We start from the raw sequence: 19,918 nt of genomic DNA, 5'->3' as shown, positions 1-19,918 counted from the left end.
CGAGGGGGGTTGCTTAGCTGGGCCGGATTGGGCCAGCCTGGCTGCTCCTGCGCGGCCCAAGAGCTGGCGAGGCGGTCTGGCGAGGCCTAGCGGTCAAAGATTTTTAAAACACCGATAACCGTCCGACGGTAGACCGAATACGGTGCCGCTACGGTCGACCGTTCGAGTACCAGACGGACTCCGATCGCGACGAAATTCGACAGGCGGCCTAGCTATATCTTATTACGACCGCATGCCAAGTTTCACCCCGATCAGAGAAAGTTTTCAACACACTTTTAAAGCAGGGTTTTGACGATGCCGCGGGCGCGTGCATGTGCGGTCGGGCTCAGAACGGACAACGACGAGAACCGGCAACTAACAACGGATGCAAGTTTTGAAAACTCGCAGCAACGGAGATGCCGATGCAATGCCGATGATGCGAATGATGCGATGATGATGCGACAAAATAAAATAGACACATGACGAAAACGAAATAAAGGGGGGAATCTTCTGGAACATCGGCATCGGGCTGTCACACACTATTAATATGACAACATTACCCTAGCACTACCGAATGTTAAGCGTGCGACCCTACGGGTTCGAGAATCATGTAGACATGACTGAGACACCTCTCTGGTCAATAACCAATAGCAGGACCTGGATTTTGATATTGGTTCCTACATATTCCACGAAGACCTTCATCGGTTGAACCACGATGTCAAGGATCCAGTTAATCTTGTATGCAATTCCCTTTGTCTAGTGATATGTTAATTGCCCGAGATTCGATCGTCGGTATCTCATACCTGGTTCAATCTTGTTACCAACAAGTCTATTTATTCGTTCCATAATACAAGATCTCGTGACTAACTCCTTAGTCACATTGCTTGCAAGCTTCTTGTGACGTTGTATTATCGAGAGGGCCCAGAGATACCTCTCAGTCATATGGAGTGACAAATCCCAATCTTGATCCATGCCAACCCAACAGACACCCTCGGAGATACTTGTAGAGTATATTTATGGTCACCCAGTTATGAAGTGACATTTGATACACACAAGGCATTCCTTCGGTGCCAGGGAGTTGCATGATATCATGGTCTTAGGAACAAATACTTGACATGAAGAAAGCAGTAGCAATAAACTAAGTGATACAATCGAATGTTATACTTACAGTCGGGTCTTTTCCATTACAGCATTCTCCTAATGATGTGATTTGTTATCTTATGTTAACTCATGTCTATGGTTAGGAAACCTTAACCATCTTTGATCAACGAGCTAGTCTAGTAGAGGCTCACTAGGGACACGGTGTTGCTTATATATCCACACATATATTTAAGTTTGTGTCAATACAATTTTAGCATGGATAATAAACGATTATCATGAACAAGGAAATATGATAATAACCATTTTATTATTGCCTCTAGGGCATATTTCCAACAGTCTCCCACTTGCACTAGAGTCAATAATCTAGCTGTTACATTGTAATGAATCTGACACTCATAAGGTTCTCGTGTTGATCATGTCTTGACCGTGGAAGAGATTTAGTCAACGGGTCTGCAACGTTTAGATCCGTATGTAATTTGGAAATGTTTATGTCTTCCTCCTTGATATAACTGCGGATGGAATTGAAGTGACGCGTTATGTGTCTGTTCTTCTTGTGAAACCTGGGTCCTGGCTAGTTCAATGGCACCCGTGTTGTCACAAAAGAGAGTCATCGTATCAGTGCATTGGGTGCAACTCGAAGATCCGTCATGAACTGCTTCATCCAGACACCCTTCTTCTACTTCTGAAGTAGCTATGTACTCCACCCCACATGTAGAATGTGCTACCACACTTTGCTTGGAACTATGCCAACTGACTGCTCCACCATTCAGACTAAATATGTACCCGGTTTGAGACTTAGAGTCATCCGTATATGTGCCAAAGCTAGCATCGACATAACCCTTTACGACGAGCTCTTGATCACCTCCATAAACGAGAAAAATCTCCTTAGTCCTCTTGAGGTACTTAAGGATATTTTTGACCGATGTCGAGTGTTCTAGTCTTGGATCACTTTGAAACCTTTTGGCCATACTTATGGAAAGGCTCACATCCGGTCTTGCGCACAACATTGCATACATGATAGAGCATATGGCTGAGGCATATGGGTCGACACTCATCTTTTCTATATCTTCTATACTTGTTGGGCATCGAGTCTTACTCAACTTCACACCTTGTAAGACACGCAAGAACCCTTTCTTGGACTGATCCATTTTGAACTTCTTCAAAACCTTATCTAGGTATGTGCTTTGTGAAAGTCCTATTAAGCGTCTTGATCTATCCCTATAGATCTTGATGCCTAATATGTATGCAGATTTTGTGAGGTCTTTCATTGAAAAACTCTTGTTCAAATATATCTTCACACTTTCCAAAAGTTCTAAATTGTTTCCAATTAGCAATATGTCATCCACATATAATATTAGAAACACTATAGATCTCCCACTCACTTTCTTGTGAATACAAGCTTCTCCATAAACTTGTACGAACCCAAACGCCTTGATCACCTTATCAAAACGAAGATTCCAACTCCAAAAAGCTTGCACCAGTCCATAAGTGGATCATTGGAGCTTTCATACTTTGTGAGCATTTTTAGGATCGACAAAACCTTTCGGTTGCATCCTATACAACTCTTCCTTAAGGAAACCATTAAGGAACACAATCTTGACATCCATCTGCCAAATTCCATAATCGAAAAATGCAGCTATTGCTAACATAATCCTAACGGACTTAAGCATTGCTACGGGAGAGAAAGTCTCATCACAGTCAACTCCTTGAACTTGTGAACACCCTTTTGCAACAAGTTGTGCTTTATTGACAGTGACAATATCGTGAGTGTTTTTCTTTTTCTTAAAGATCCATTTGTTCTTAATGGCCTTACGATCATCCGGTAAGTCCTCCAACGTCCTTACTTTGTTCTCATACATGGATCCTATCTCGAATTTCATGGCCTATAGCCATTTTTCGGAATCCGAGCACACCTTGCTTCTTCATAGCTCGTAGATTCAATGTTGTCTAACAACAGACCTCCAAGATAGGATCGTCGTACCACTCAGGGGTGGTATGTGTCCTTGTCGACCTACAAGGCTTGGTAGTGACTTGATCTGAAGCTTCATGATCATTATCATTAGCTTCATCTTCAATTGGTGTAGGCATCACGAAAACATCTTTCTGTGTCGTGCTACTCTCCAACTAAAGTGACGGTTCAACAACCTCGTCAAGTTATACCTTCCTCCCACTCAATTCTTTCGAGAGAAACTCCTTCTCTAGAAAGGATCCATTCTTGGCAACAAAGAATTTGGCTTCGGATCTGAGATAGAAGTTGTACCCAATTGTTTACTTAGGGTGTCCTATGAAGACGCACTTCTCCGCTTTGGGTTCGAGCTTATCAGGCTGAAGCCTTTTCACATAAGCATCGCAACCCCAAACCTTAAGAGACGACAGCTTAGGTTTCTTGCCAAACCATAATTAATACGATGTCATCTCAATGGATGTAGATGGTGCCCTATTTAAAGTGAATGCAACTGTCTCTAATGCAAATCCCCAAAACGATAGCGGCAGAGTAGTAAGAGACATCATAGATCGCACCATATCCAATAGAGTACGATTATGACACTCAGACACACCATTACGCTCTAGTGTTCTAGATGGCGTAAGGTGTGAAACAATTCCACACTGTCTTAAATGCATACCAAAGTCATAACTCACATATTCTCCACCATGATCAGATCGTAAAAACTTTATCTTATTGTTACGATGATTCTCAACTTCACTCTCAAATTGCTTGAACTTTTCAAACATTTCAGACTTGTGTTTCATCAAGTAAATATACCCATATCTACTCAAACCATCAGTGAAGGTAAGAAAATAAAGATATCCACCATGTGCTTGAACACTCCTTGCACCACACACATGAGTACTTATGATTTCCAACAAGTCACTTGCCCGCTCCATTGTTTCGGAGAACGGAGTTTTCGTCATTTTACCCATGAGGCATGGTTCGCATGTATCAATCGATTCAAAATCGAGTGATTCCAAAAGTCCATCAGCATGGAGTTTTCTCATGCGCTTTACACCAATATGACCTAAGAGGCAGTGCCACAAGAAAGTGGTACTATCATTATTGTCTTTGCATCTTTTGGCATCAATGTTAGGAACATGTGTATCACTACGATCAAGATTCAACAAAAATAAACCATTCACATTGGGTGCATGAATATAAAATATATTACTCATATAAATAGAAAAACCATTATCATTTGCTTTAAATGAATAACCGTCTCACAATAAACAAGATCCAGATATAACGTTCATGCTCAACGTAGGCAACAAATAAAAATTATTTAGGTTTAAAACTAATCTCGATGGTAATCGAAGAGCGAGCATGCCAACAGCGATCACATAAACCATGGAACCATTTCTGACGTGCATCGTCACCTTGTCCTTTGCGAGCCTCCTTTTACTCCATAGTTCCTGCTTCGAGTTACAAATAGGAGTGACCAAACCGGTATCAAATACCCAGACACTACTATAAGAGCTAGTAAGGTACACATCAATACCATGTATATCAAATATACATTTGTTGATGTTTCCAGCCTTCTTATCAGCGAGGTACTTGGGGCAATTCCGCTTCTAGTCGCCAGTCCCCTTGGAGTAGAAGCACTTAGTCTCACGCTTGGCTTTCTTCATGAGAGCAGCAACTTGATTGCCATTCTTCTTGAAGTTCCCCGTCTTTCCCTTGCCTTTCTTGAAACTAGTGGTTTTATTCACCATCAACACTTGATGCTCCTTTTTGATTTCTACTTCCGTGACTTTCAGCATTGCATATAGCTCGGAGATTGACTTGTTCATCCCTTGCATATTATAGTTCATTATGAAGCCCTTGTAGCTAGGTGACAGTGACTGGAGAACTTTGTGAGTGACTGTCTCAGACGGAAGCTCAACTCCCAACTTATTCAAGCGGTTGTACCCACACATTCTGAGTATGTGCTCACTGACATAACTATTCTCCTTCATCTTGTAGGCGAAGAACTTATCCCAGGTCGTATACCTCTCAATCCGGGTATTAGCTTGGAATACTAATTTCAACCTCGAACATCTCATATGCTCTATGGCGTTAAAAACACTTTTGAAGTCCCGACTTTAAGCCGTACAACATGGGCATCGAACTATTGAGTAGTCATCAGAACGCGCCTGCTAGACTTCACAACATGTGTAGACGACACTGGAGGGGGTGGCGCACCGAGGGGTGCATCAAGGACATAAGACTTCTGCGAAGCCGTTAGGATAATCCTCATATTACGGATCTAGTCTACATAGTTACTTCCATCATCTTTCAACTTAGCTTTCTCTAGGAACGCATTAAAATTCAGGGGAGCTACTACGCGAGCCATTGATCTACAACATAATTTGTAAAGACAACTTTAGACTATGTTCATGATAGTTAGTTCAATTAATCAAATTAGTAATGAACTCCCACTCAAATCAACATCCCTCAGGTTGTCTAAGTGTGACATGATCCAAATCCACCAACTTAAGTCCGACCATCACGTGAGGTGAGGTGGTTTCAATGGTGAACATCCCCATGTTGATCATATATAGTATATGACTCATGTTCGACCTTTTGGTCTCCTGTGTTCCGACGCCATGTTTGTACATGCTACGCTCGTCAAGTTTAACCCAAGTATTCCGCATGTATAAACTGGCTTATACCCGCTGTATGTGAACGAAAAGTCTATCACACCCGATCATCACGAGGTGCTTCAAAACGAGGAACTTTCGCAATGGTGCATACTTGGGGAGAACACAATTTTATCCTGAAATTTAATGAGGGATGATCTTATAATGTTACCATCATCCAAAGCAAAATAAGATGCATAAAAGGATAAACATCACATGCAAATCACATAAGTGACATGATATGGCCATCATCATCTTGTGCTTTTGATCTCCATCTCGAGAGCACCGACATGATCTCAATCAGCACCGGCATGACATCATGATCTCCATCATCGTGTCGTCATGTGGTTGTCGCGCCAACTATTGCTTCTAGAACTGTTGCTAACTCATAGCGATAAAGTAAAGCACATGGCATAAAATAAACTAAAGATAACCATATGGCTCCTGCATGTTGTCGTACTCATCGACATGCAAGTCGTGATAACTATTACAAAACATGATCATCTCATACATCACATATATACAATCACGTCTTGGCCATATCACATCATAGCATGCCGTGCAAAAACAAGTTAGACGCCCTCTACTTTGTTGTTGCAAGTTTTACGTGGCTGCTATGGGCAACTAGCAAGAACCGTCCTTACTGACGGAAATCCACAATAGTGATATTCAAGTTGACTTTTAACCTTCTACAAGGACCGCCTCTATCTAATCCGATTCAATTAAAGTGGGAGAGACAAACACCCACTAACCACCTTTATGCAAACAAGTTCCATGTCAGTCGGTGGAACCGGTCTCTTGTGCGAGGACAAGTAAGGTTGGTCCGAGCCACTTTGTCCTATAGTAGCACTAAATAAAAATAAGACTAAGGAGGTAAGAAATGTAAACATCAACGCCCACAAACACTTTGTGTTCTACTCATGCATATCATCTACACATAGACCTACCTCATGGTGCCATTGTTGGGGAACATTGCATGGGAAACATTTTTTTTCCTACGATACACCCAAGATCTGTTCTATGGAGACGCTATCAATGAGAGGGAGAGGTGTCTACATACCCTTGTAGACCAAAAGAGTTAACGATCTAGAGATCGTGATTGGCGTAATCATACCCGCGTCGCGATACAATCCTATCCAAGCATCGCACGTGTGTCACCTTCGCTTTTACCACACGTCCGACTCAGTGACGTATCCTCCTTGATCCAGCAAGAGAGGAAGAATATTTAGATGAGATATGAACCAACACAACGGCATGGTGGTGGTGGTGGCAGCAGAATTCCGACAGGGCTTCGCCAAGCGCCTAACACAGAAACGTGGGAGGAATTAGGAGAGCCAGTGGCCAATGGTGAAGGGTTGGCTGCCCCCATGCACCTCCCCCATCTATATATAGGCTATAGGGCAGGGGAGGGCGTCCAAAACCCTCATTCGGCCGGCCACAAGAGATAAAACCCTTTATACATGAAGATAACATCCTATCTCTAGATTCAAACCTTTAAATTTAGAGTTAAGATCTTATCTCTAGATTTAAACGACATGTGCCTTGGGGAATGGTGCGGCCACCCATGTGGGATATATCCCACCCCTCTGTCCATGTGGGCCCTTCACGAATCGTTGGTCCCCATGGTGGAACCCCCAGAACCTTCGTGTACTCTACCAAAAAATTCCCGAACTTTTTTGGAACCCTGAATATGACTTCTCATATTTAAATATTTATCTTTGGACCATTTCGGAGCTCCTCGTGCTACCCCGGATCCCATCTAGGACTCCCAAAAACTTTCAGAATTTAAACTATTAATGTTCCAACATTACCCTAGCGTTATCGAACGTTAATCATGCGACCCTACGGGTTCGAGAATCATGTAGGCATGACCAAGAGACGTCTCTGGTCAATAACCAATAGCGGGACCTGGAAGCCCATATTGGTTCCTACATATTCCATGAAGATCTTCATCGGTTGAAACACGATGTCAAGGATTCAGTTAATCCCGTATGCAATTCCCTTTGTCTAGCGATATGTTACTTGCCCGAGATTCGATCGTTGGTATCTCATACCTAGTTCAATCTCATTACCAACAAGTCTCTTTACTCGTTCCGTATTACAAGATCCCATGACTAACCCGTTAGTCATATTGCTTGCAAGCTTCTTGTGACATTATATTATCAAGAAGGCCCAGAGATACCTTTCCGTCATAAGGAGTGACAAATTCCAGTCTTGAGCCATGTCGTACGGAGTGACAGATATGGAGAAGGGGAAGACGGTGGTCTCCTTCATTGGACTTGACAGAAAGAAAAAATCAAATGAAATGTTGTTACGACACAAACCCCCTGAGCGATTGTGACAGCCCGAGACCGACGTTCCAGAAGATTCCCCCTTTATTCCGTTTTCGTCGTGTGGCTTATTTGTGTCGCATTCGTCATCGCATCATTCACAACATCTGCATTGCATCGGCATCCTGTTGCCGCCAGTTTTCAAAAGTTGCATTCGTTATTAGTTGTCGGTTCTCTCCGTGTTCGTCGTTGCCCGTGTTGAGCCCGACCACACACGCACGCGCCCACGACATCGTTGAAATCATGTTTTTAAAAGTGTGTATAAAACTTCCTCTGTTTGGGTTGAAACTTGGCGTGCGGTCTTATTTGGATGTAGGTAGGCCACCTGCCAAATTTCGTCGCAATCGGAGTCCGTCTGGTACCCGAACGGTCGACCGTAGCGGCACCGTATTCGGTCTATTGTCGGACGTTTTTTGGTGTTTTAAAAATCACGTTGTCGGGTGTCGTTTCCCTCTCTTCTCCGGCTAACCTACTCTACACAGCCTCTTAGCCGTCCCCGCGTTCGAGATCGTCCGATTTAGATCGTGCGGTTGAAACCGGGGCGAAATACTGCTAAACCTAGCCCCCCCATTGTTATAAATACACCCCATGCCATTTTTAGACAGCCTCTCTCTCTCCTCCTCGACTTGCGTGCCTAACCCTAGCTCCACCCCCCCTCTCTCCTCCCTCCAGCCGCCGGGCCCGCCAAAGCCCATCTGGAGCCTGCCTTGGGCCCGAATCGGGCCTCACCCGATCTGCAGCTCCTCCCGCCACCGCCGCCATGCCCCGGGAAGCCTTGTCGGCCCTGCCTCGTGCACCGGCCGAACCTCCACCGCCGGTTCCGCAGCTTCCCGCCGCCTCCAGCTCTGCCCCGCACCGAGTCCGCGTCGCCGGAGCGTCGCCTGCCGCCATCGACCCGAAACCCCCGATCCAGGTGAGTCGGCCGATGTGCTCGGGATCCGTCACCGCATCGGTCCAAGCCGGATACGCCGCCGCCCTCGGCCTCCGCCGCCCTGTCCGTTCCCGGCCCGCTCTAGCCTCGCCCCTGCCTTGCTGTCGTCGTCGGGTTCGCCGCCAGGAGCCGCTGGCGCTGCCGTGCTAGTCGATCGAGACGACGAGCCCCGTTGACCACCGCGTGGGCCGCCCCAACACGCAGGTGGGCCGCGCCCTCGTCTCCGTTTGCCTCGGCCTGCCACGCCTCGTGGCCCATCTCCAAGCGCCACCCACGGCCCAAGGTGAGGCCTCCCCTCGTCTATTCCTCGCCCGTGGCGCAAGATAGTATCCTGCCCCCTCAGTTTCGGCCCGATTAGATTTTAGTATTTTACATGTGATTAAATTATTTTTCAGGAATATATTAGATATTTCAAACGCCCGTAGTTAATTAACCGAGCGTCGGTTCGAGATGATCTATATATGTAACTTGATTAGTTTTCCGGGTAGATTATGATTTTGCAACTTGCATGCATGTTTGAAGTAGTTTGACCTGCCAAATGCCTAATTTTGTGTGTTGTCCTAATAGGTTGCTTATCCCGTATTTATTCTCGTGCGTGTCCGGATTGCTCGAACCCCGTAGTTTAAATGCTCATGTTTTAGGGACCTTTTTCCATGTATTTTAGAGTAGTTGTTTGCATTTTTGCATGTAGGCTCCGTCGATAGTTTGTTATATCGTGTTTAGGACATAATCTCGCATATTCGTGTGGCGTTATTTTTATTTTGCAACCTCACATGTTATATATGTTTCCGGGGTAGAAAAATCCATAGAATTTAACTGCGCATTTTATTTTTAACTTTTGAGCAAGTTAGTGCACGTGATATTTTGCCATGTTGCCCTCTTGTCTATTTTGTGTGATTTAAACCGTGCATGATATGAAGGAGTTGTCAACTAGAGATATGCCCTTGGATGTGTAAGCTAGCCTTTGGTAATTTTGGTTGTAATACAAATCCATGTTTAGGTGTTATTTGCTTGTTCTCAATATGGTAGAAAATAGTGTTGTTTGGAGATGCTGAAATATTTCTAAGTCTGAAATCTGTTATAATTTGTTGTTGTCTTTCCATGAGTTTATCTAGTGATCTGTAGCTCTTTTGAAGTTAGTGCAATGGAGTTAGTTGTAGACTTTAAGATTCTCTAGCATGCCGTCAATTTTCATGCCATTTGGATACGTGTAGCATATAGTTTTGTTGCTGTCAATATGCCTTCAGATCGTAAACTGCACTGTCATAAACTGATATTTCACTAAGTCTGAACATGTGTGTGACATGCCCTTTTGTGAGTTCTTTTCCTAGTGATCCGTGCTTCCATGCTAAATTTTATTGGTAGTATGTTGTAATGCATCTTTCCCTCTACTGTCGCATGCCTTGGTTGAGCATTTTGGATTTGTGTAGCTAGTTGTTCGAGGGTGTAGAAAATGCTATGTGGCTGATTTTGGCAGATTATGTCTATTTCTTGTTTAGCTCATAGTTGTTGAACCGTTGCTCCGTTTTGATCGTGTCCTATATGAAACTTGCTTAGAATCTCATGTAGTTTCATAATATCTTGTTGGTTGTGGGTTTTTAAATGCTTGTGGCTGTCGTTGCACATATTTTGCATCCATGCCATCATATCTTGCGGTGTTCGTATCTTTTGAACCGTAGCTCCGTTGGAGATGTTCTCTATGTGTAAATTGATTGGAACGATGCGTAGAATCACGTGAACCTATTTATTTTGCTGTTTAACAAATATTAAAACATGTTAATTCAGATCCGTACAGAATTACAAATTAACGCATGAGGTCACCTTGGAAATGCTATATGTCTTTTCCGACCTCATTTTAAATGCCTATATAGATAGTTTAATTCGCTTCACCTCTTGCTATGTTTAACCACAATTAATATTGTCATGTACCTAATCGGGATAGAACTAAATAATTCGTAGGTAGAGTTTCGTCAATATGCAACTCGTTGCATATTGAATTTCACTTAATGTGTAGCGTTTGATTGTTGTGCATTGACATGTCATGTCTTGCATATATTCAACTGATCATGCATCATTGTGAATTGCATTTTGTTGTGCATGTACCGTGGTGAATATCTGTGTTGATGCTTGTTTCCGGTTTCCTTCGTCTCGATAGAGTTTTGCAAGCGTGTCAGAATGTGAGGACCCGTTCGACTACATCGGTTCGTCTGCTACACGGAGTCATTCTTCTTCCAAGCGGGATCTCAGGCAAGATGACCATTTCCCCAGATACCATTACTATCATTGCCATGCTAGTATTATCGTTTCTGTCGCTATGTCTCGTTGCCTACCACCTGTTAAATATCAGCCTCTCAACATTGTCATGAAAACCTTCAACCTATTCACAACCTAGCAAACCACTAATTGGCTATATTACCGCTTGCTTAACCATGTGTTAGCGTTGCTAGTTGCGGGTGCAGATGCTTCCATGTGATAACATGGGTTCCTTGTGATATCATCCTATTAACCGCTATTTAATTTAATGCACCTATATACTTGGTAAAAGGTGGAAGGCTCGGCCTTTCTAGCCTCGTGTTTTGTTCCACCTTTGCCCCCTTAGTTTCGGCTATCGGTGTTATGTTCCATAACTGAGCACTCCTAACACGATCGGGGTTGTTATGGGGACCCCTTTGATAATTCGTCTTAGATTAAAACTGGTCTGGCAAGGCCCAACTTTGGTTCTACATTTGCCTAATAACCTAATAATAATGCATAGGGACCCGCCGGCACCCGCGGAGTAATTTAATCAATCCCCGGGTCAGCGATCCTCATGAGAGTTGGTCCCACCTGAGCGATGTCCGGCGCCCCCTGGTCACCCAGGGTTTAGCGAACCCGACGTCTAGCTCATATGTCGTGTCCTGAGAACGAGATACGCGGCTCCTATCGGGATCGTCGACACATCGGGCGGTCTTGCTGGATTAGTTTTACCTTTTACGAAATATCTTGTGCATCGGGATCCCGGTGATGCTTTGGGTAATCTCAGAGTTGAGGTTTTCCACTAAGAAGTCTGACGAGATCGCGAGCTTCGTGATCGAGGATTTCTATGCGACTTTTGGTAATTTGTGATGGACTAGTTGGAGCACCCCTGCAGGGTTAAATCTTTCGAAAAGTCGTGCCGCGGTTATGTGGCAACGTGGAAACTTTATTTAACACTGGTTCTAGATAACTTGAAGTTAACTTCATTAAAATATGTCAACTTAGTGCGTAACCGTGACTGTCTCTTTCGCGAGTTCCTTCTCCGGTCGAGAACACAGTGGGGTTATATTTGACGTAAGTAGGTGTTCAGGATCATTAATTTGATCATCAGTAGATCACGTCTGCTATGCGTAGATCACCCCCCTCTTATTCTTGTACTCGTAAGTTAGCCACCAAATATATGCTTAGTCGCTTGCTGCAGCCTCACCACTTAGCCATACCTCACATATTAAGCTTTGCTAGTCTTGATACCTTTGGAAATGAGATTGCTGAGTTCCGTGTGGCTCACAGATTACTACAACTCCAGTTGCAGGTACATGTAAAGGTTACTTGACGCGAGCGCGTTGATTGTTCATTTGGAGTTGCTTCTTCTTCTTCTTTTTCATCGACCTAGGATGGGTTCCCGGCCGGCAGCCTGGGATAGCAAGGATGGACGTCATTTTCTTTTCTCGTTTGTTTTCGTCCGTATCGGACCCTGCTCTTCTTCATGATATTTATGTATTGTATTGATGTGACTCTGATGTAGCATGTGGCGAGTGTAAGCCAATTCCATATATCTCATCTTTTCAGTACATGTACTTGTAACGATATACATTCTTGCGAAACGACGAGATGCGCTTCTATCCCTGTCGAGGCACTCATGCCTAAATAAGGATAGGACCGCATCTTGGGCGTTACTGCGATGGACACCACCAATACTGGGATAGGTGAAGCTTAACACTGATGGTACATAGTTGGAGGAGGAGAGTACAGGTGGAGTTGGCATGATTCTTCGGGACTGTACAGGGGCATCATCTTTGCTCGGACAAATTTTCTGTTTTGACCTATGGAGTAAAGAAAATGCAGAATTGACTTCGTTTTCAAAAAAATTCTCAATCTAACCTCTTTTCCTGACGCCAACATCTCTGTCGTCTGGTTTGCATGCGAGACGCCAAGGTTCCTGGCATCTGGTACGGGGTGGCATGACCGGCTGACCCGCTAAGTTTTTAACGTGGCATGGTACCAAACGTCAGGGACCCTGGCGTCTGGTACCAAACGCCGAGGGCCTTGACGTTTGGATGACGTGGCACGCATTATTTAAAAAAAATGGTGTGATCTGCTACCAAACGTCAGGGTCCTTGGCGTGTGGTCCCAGGGTCCCTGGCGTTTGGTACCATGTCACGTGAGAAACTCAGCAAGTCAGCCGGTCATGTAGGCCCGTACCAGACGCCATGGTCCCTGACGTTTCGAGTGCAACCCAGACGTCAGGGACGTTGTCGTCACGTAAAGAGGTCAGATTTGAAATTATTTTCAAACGGAGATCAAAACTGTATTTTCTTTGTCCAAAAGGTTAAAACACAAAGTTTTGCCCTTTGCCTCATGCCGTTTCAACCCTCGGTATGCAAGTGGGATTGAAGCTGAGATTGCAGCTATCATGGAAGGGGTGTCTCTCGCGGTGGATAGGAGAACAAACCGGCTGTTGATCGAGACGGGCTGCATGGCGGCAACACTCACGATTACTTCCCAAGTTCGTGATAGATCCCCGGCTGCTGCTATGGAGAATAACATAAAGCACTCATTGAGCTCTAGAACACATGAAATAAAGCTTGTACGATGTGTCCAAAACAAAGCTAGTCACATTCTAGCCTGTATGTACAAAACTCTCCCTAAAGTTGTTGTCTGTTTGTGTTGTGCGTCTGAGGAAGTTGAGACTCTATATCAACTTGAATGTAATAACTCTACTTAAGTAATGATATTGTTCCTTTCACAAGAAAAAAAAGCAAAAAAAATTCATCTCCGTCTCCATCAACGTCATCAACGTCAGTCAGAGCATCTACAGTCGGACTTAGTAATATGATCCTCTATTCGCTTGCAAACATGTCCGATCAGTGACAGTGCGTGTCTGTTTTAAGCCCTTACTTTTTTGTTCGCGTAACAGGTACTTCTCATATTTTTTTTCATATGTCTAGTCACTTGCACGTAAGTGGTGAAGAAGAAAAGAGAGAAAGAAAAAAATGAATAAGAAAAAGAAAATGTTGTCTTAGGTGGGGTCGCATCCTACATGCATCCGTGAACCCTTATATCGTCCTCATATTTAAAATGGATATGAGGGGTGCTAGTCAGTCTGGGTATTTGAGACGGGTATAAGGGGTTCAGTAAGGTCGCATTTTATGACCGATCGTTGATCGGACGCCTGGCTCAGACGTTTGAGATGGAAATGAGGGGTATGGTTGTAGATGCTCTCACATAATCAATACGATCGGTCGGAGTTTGGCCTTCTTTTTCAGGTAACCTCCGACTCACTTCAGTCGAGAGAACCTGAACCTCCTTCTTTAGATAGGATACATTCTTGGTAACAAAGACCTTTTCTTCGTATCTGTGATAGAAGGTATACCCAATTGTTGCTTTAAGGTATCTTATGAACATGCACTTTTCTTCTTTGGGTTTGAGCTTATCACACATAAGAGTCGCATTCTCAAACTGTAAAAAACGACAGTTGAGGCTTCTTGCCAAACCATATTTCATACGGTGTCGTCTCAACAGATTTAGATAGTGCTCTATTTAAAGTGAATGTAGTAGTCTCTCATGCATAACCCCAAAACGATAATGAAAAATCAATAAGAGACATCATAGAATTCACCATATTCAATAGAGTACGGTTATGATGTTTGGACACACCATTACATTATGGTAATCCAGGTAGCGCAAGTTGTGAAACAATTTCCATATTGTCTTGCATACCAAATTCTTAACTCGGATATTCACCTCCACGATCATATGATAGACATTTTATCTTCTTGTCACAATGATCTTGAACTTTACTGTAAAATTGCTTGAACTTTTAAAAATTTCAGATTTGTGTTTCATGAAGTAAATATACTCGTATCTACTCAAATCAGTTGTGAAGGTAAGATAATAACGATCAACCTTGTTCTTCACCCTGTTCAAGAATTCGTCCGATTAACCAATTAACTTGCCGATTAATCCCTACTCATAGGGTCACCGAGTAGGCGATAAATAGAAAAACCGTCCATTTAATTAATTAAATGTCCTATTAACTTGTCGATTAGCCCATTAATCCCTTACTCGCGAGCCAACTAAGCAGCTACGAGTTAACGATTTCCTTAACAATGGTTCTTCAACACTCATTAGACTGCATACATCAATATATATTATTTCCAATAAATTACTTGCCCGCTCCATCGTACTAGAAAATGAGGTCTTAGTCATCTTGTCCATGAGGCATGGTTCACATGTCTCAAGCGATTCAAAAACGAGTGGGTCCAAAGATCCATCAGCATGGAGTTTCTTCATGCACTTTACACCAATATGATCTAAGCACTATCATCATTAGCTTTGCATATTTTGATATCAATATTATGAACATGTGTGTCAATACAAAGGAGATTCAGTAAACCTTTCATATTGGGTGCATGATCATAAAAGGTATTATTCATGTAAAGAGAACAACCATTATTTTCAAACTTAAATGAATAATTGTCTCGCAATAAACAAGATCAATATAATGTTCATGCTCAATGCAGGCATCAAATAACATTTACTTAGGTTTAAAGTTAATCCCAAAGGTAGAGCGAGCATGCCGATGGCGATCACATCAACCTTGGAGACACTTCCAACACGCATCATCACCTTGTTCTTAGCCAGTCTCATTTATTCCGCAGCTCCTATTTTGAGTTACTAATATTAGCAACTGAACCAGTATCAAATACCCAGGGGCTACCACGAGAACTTGTAAGGTACACATCAATAACATGTATATCAAATATACCTTTGTTTACGTTGCCAGCCTTCTTATCTGCCAAGTATGTGAGGGCAATTACGCTTCTAGTGATTGTTCCCCCTTACACCAGAAGCACTCAGTCTCGGGTTTGGGTCCAACCTTGGATTTTTTTCATAGCAGCGGCAACTGGCATGCCATTCTTGAAGTTTAGCTTCTTTCCCTTGCCCTTCTTGACACTAGTGGTGTTATTAACCATCAACACTTGATGCTCCTTCTTGATTTCTACCTCCACGGCTTTATGCATCATGAATAGCTAAGGGGGCATTTTCTCCATCCCTTGCATGTCACAGTTCATCACAAAGCTCTTGTAGCTTGGTGGTAGTGATTGGATAACTTTGTCAATCATTGTCTTATCTGGAAGATTAACTTTCACTTGATTCAAGCAATTTGTAGTACTCAGACACTCTGTGCACATGCTCAGTGATTGAGCTATTCTCCTCCATATTGTAGGAAAATAATTTGTCAGAGGTATCATACCTCTCGACACGGGCGTTAGCCTGAATACCAATTTCAACTCTAGGAACATCTCATGTTGTGTGGTACTCAAAAGTCTTTGGAGACCCGGTTCTAAGCTGTAAAGCATGACACACTAAACTATCGAGTAGTCATTATAATGTTCCTATGAGACGTTCACAACATCCACATATTATGCTTGAGGGGGTGGCGCACCAAGTGGTGCATGAAGGACACAAGCCTTATGTATAGTAACAAGGATAATCCTCAGATCATGGACCCAGTCCGCATAATTTTTACGATCATTTTTCAACTTAATTTTCTCTAGGAACGTACCCAAAAAACTAGGGGAGCTACATCGCAAGCCATTGATCTACAACCTAATTTGCTAAGGCATTTTGACTATCTTCATGATATTAAGTCCAGTTAATCAAATTGCTAATGAACTCCCATTTAAACCAATGCCCCTCAGGTTGTGTAAGTGTGACATCATCCAAATTCACCAACCCAAGTCCGATCCTCACGTAAGATGAGGTGGTTTCAATGGTGAATATCTCCATGTTGATCATATCTACTATATGACTCATCCGATCTTTCGGTTTCCTGTGTTTCGCTGCCATGTTTGTACATGCTAGGCATGCCAAGTTTAACCCAAGTATTCAACATGTGTAAAACTTTCTTACACCCATTGTATGTGAACGAAAAGTCTATTACACCCCGATCATTACGTCATGCTTCGAAACGACGAACTTAAGCAACGGTGCATACTTAGGAAGAACACATTTTATCTTGAAATTAAGTGAAGGGATCATCTTATAATGTTACCATCGTCCCAATTAAGCAAAATAAGATGCATAAAAGATAAACACCACATGCATTCAATAAGTGACATGATATGGCCAATTGGCCATCATCATCTTATGCTTTTGATCTCCATCTCCAAGGCATCGACATGATCTCCATCTTCATCGGCATGACACCATGATCTACATCATTATGTCATCACATGGTTGCCTCGCCAACTATTGATTCTACAAATATTGCTAACTCATAGTGATAAAGTAAAGAAATGGCATGAAATAATTTAAAGACAACCCTATGGCTCCTGTCGGTTGCCGAACTCATCGACATGCAAGTCATGATAACTATTAAAAAACATGATCATCTCATACATCACATATAGCAAATCACGTCTTGACCATATTACATCACAACATACCGTGCAAAAAAAGTTAGACACCCTCTACTTTGTTGTTGCAAGTTTTACATGGCTGCTACACAAACGTTCGGGCGAACGGTCCGGTCACTGACTGGTCACGAAAATGCAACCCAGACGGACGCTATAAACATGCGTGGAACATCTGGGCTGACCGACACTCCCTCATAAACAGCCTAGGGCGCCCGTGCTTCATGAAGGATTCCAGACTAAATGAATGAACCTGCACTTTAAAATACGTCTATATACTCCAGTATATAGTTTGTGTTGAAATTTTTAAAAGGACTTATATTTAGAAACAGAGGGAGTTGTTGGTAAAATAAAGCTTGTATTCAAAAGGTTTTCCTTCCATTCACCCCTTGAACAAGTGCACTCTCAATATGGGGAACTGTTAGCACTCAACTCTAAATCTTCTGAAGAAAATAGACACTTTACGTGCAGAAACGGCTCGGCGTACCAACCACTTCACCAGCTTGGTTCAAAAAAAACACTTCACCAGCTTGACCTCCTCGGCATCGATTTCTGATCGACGGCTCACAGGGCATCATAACGGCCCCCTTCCTACTGTCAGGTCAAGATGGGAATGGGCCGGGTCAACCCAATGAAGCCGACTCCGTATGACCCAATGGATCACACGGGTTGACCCAGGACCATCTCCAGACCCTAGTAGTCAGCTAGTCGATCTCTCTCCAGACACGGGTCGCCGCCGCGCGTCGCCGAGGCCATCTCCAGACTCGGGTCGCCGCCGTCGCCCCCGAGGCCATCTCCGCCGCCGCCCCCGAAGCCATCTCCGCCGCCGCCGCCGACCATCTCTGCCGCCGCCCCCGAGGCCATCTCCGCCGTCGCCCTCTGCCGCTGGACGCCGGGAGCTCTCCAAGCAGCTCTTCTACACCCGCCTCGCCAGGTACTAGTCCCGGCACTATTCCAAAGATTCTCTGTCTAGCTTGGAAAAGCACCGAATCAGCGATCCTAGAAGCCATAGCCGTGACCTAGAATCTGAAGAAAGCGCAGTTCTTCTGTTCTGAAAGATAGGCGGAGGTTCATTCGTGCTGGGCTGGCTTTGGCTCCGTGTTCATTCGTGCTCACAAGCGTGCTCGTCACTAGGATTAATACCGCTTGTAACTCAAGAGGGAAATGATCTGTCTCATACTGCAAAATGAGTGGCAGCTGATCAGTAGATTCAGTACAAATGAGTAGCAGTTCTAGACAGAGAATCTTTTTTAGTGTTTGTTGATCCTTCTAATGATCCTATATTTCTCTATGATCAGAAACATGGAAGAGCAACAAGGGGACCATCAGACATACCGAAGTGGCAGTTCATCGTTGATATCCGGTGCAACAATGAGAAGGGCTCGACCACCTCCAGGATTGTCTCCGTCTTCGATAAACATTTGCAAACTTATCATGGTGAGCATTTTTAATCTTATGGGTTTGGTGAGCATTTTTAAGCTTATCATGGTGACCTTATATCTTGCCGGTATCAACCTCCAAAAATCTAGCTGATGCTCTGTTTTGCATTTTTCCTTATCTTGCACCTTTTGGCTGCATTGACTGCGAAAAAAAGTTGGAGTGCAGCACATGAATTCAGGAGTACTACATTATATTATGCGCATAATACCGCTACCACAGTATACTTGGATTTAAAGTACCATATGCAGTACAGTATAGGTTGCAAAGAGAATCACAAATAGTAGGATAATACAAAAAATGACATTTGTTACACAGTGAATCCTCCCACATGTTTTAAAATAGAGAGCATGTTCCTGTACAATACATAAAGGTCTTGGAGTATTTTAATCCACAAACTTTGCCGAGACTAGCACTTGTGTATTTTGGAGTGACTTGATTAATAAGGGGCCGAGCCCAGAGCCCAGACTAGCACTTGTGTATTATCTAACTGCAATGTTAACACTTGTGTCCTTTACTCAGCAGGGCGTTCACATGACACTCCTATGGTTGATTTTGAGGAAGATGAGGCCGATGAAGAAGATATTGACTATGAAGAAGAAGAGGAAGGAGAAGAATATGAGGAAGAAGAAGAAGAAGAAGAAGAGGAGGAAGATGAAGAGGAAGGAGTTGAGATCATTGACATGGGATCATTTTCTGAACCAGGAAGAAAGTTTTTGTCTAAAGCGTGGAAAGAATATGAGCCTATTCGTGTTGATGGCATAGTTGTAGCTGTTGAGTGTAAACATTGTGCAAGGAATATTTGTGCTGAGCGTAAACATGGAACAAGTTCATTGCGCAAAGGAAGAAGGTTCTTAGAGTTTCTCGGCAGCTGA

At 43.4% G+C, this 19,918-nt stretch overlaps 1 protein-coding gene across 1 annotated transcript; it reads left to right on the top strand.

Moving 5' to 3' along the window:
* Positions 1–8,781: 8,781 nt before the first annotated feature.
* Positions 8,782–19,918, top strand: LOC123442037 (proline-, glutamic acid- and leucine-rich protein 1-like). The gene is made up of 4 exons (XM_045118159.1): positions 8,782–8,934; positions 18,307–18,540; positions 18,905–19,043; positions 19,566–19,918. The coding sequence occupies exons 1-4, from the start codon at positions 8,782–8,784 to the stop codon at positions 19,916–19,918; spliced, it is 879 nt and encodes a 292-aa protein (XP_044974094.1).

Source organism: Hordeum vulgare, chromosome 3H (genome assembly GCF_904849725.1).
Source record: "Hordeum vulgare subsp. vulgare chromosome 3H, MorexV3_pseudomolecules_assembly, whole genome shotgun sequence".
Classification (NCBI taxonomy): Eukaryota; Viridiplantae; Streptophyta; class Magnoliopsida; order Poales; family Poaceae; genus Hordeum; species Hordeum vulgare.
This window is presented reverse-complemented; position numbering and strand designations above follow the sequence as displayed.

Coding starts and splice junctions, on each gene's coding strand:
- LOC123442037 (XM_045118159.1), top strand. CDS start 8,782: ATGCCCCGGGAAGCCTTGTCGGCCCTGCCTCGTGCACCGGCCGAACCT. Junction 8,935..18,306: donor ACCCGAAACCCCCGATCCAG/GTGAGTCGGCCG, acceptor AGACCCTAGTAG/TCAGCTAGTCGATCTCTCTC. Junction 18,541..18,904: donor TTCTACACCCGCCTCGCCAG/GTACTAGTCCCG, acceptor CTCTATGATCAG/AAACATGGAAGAGCAACAAG.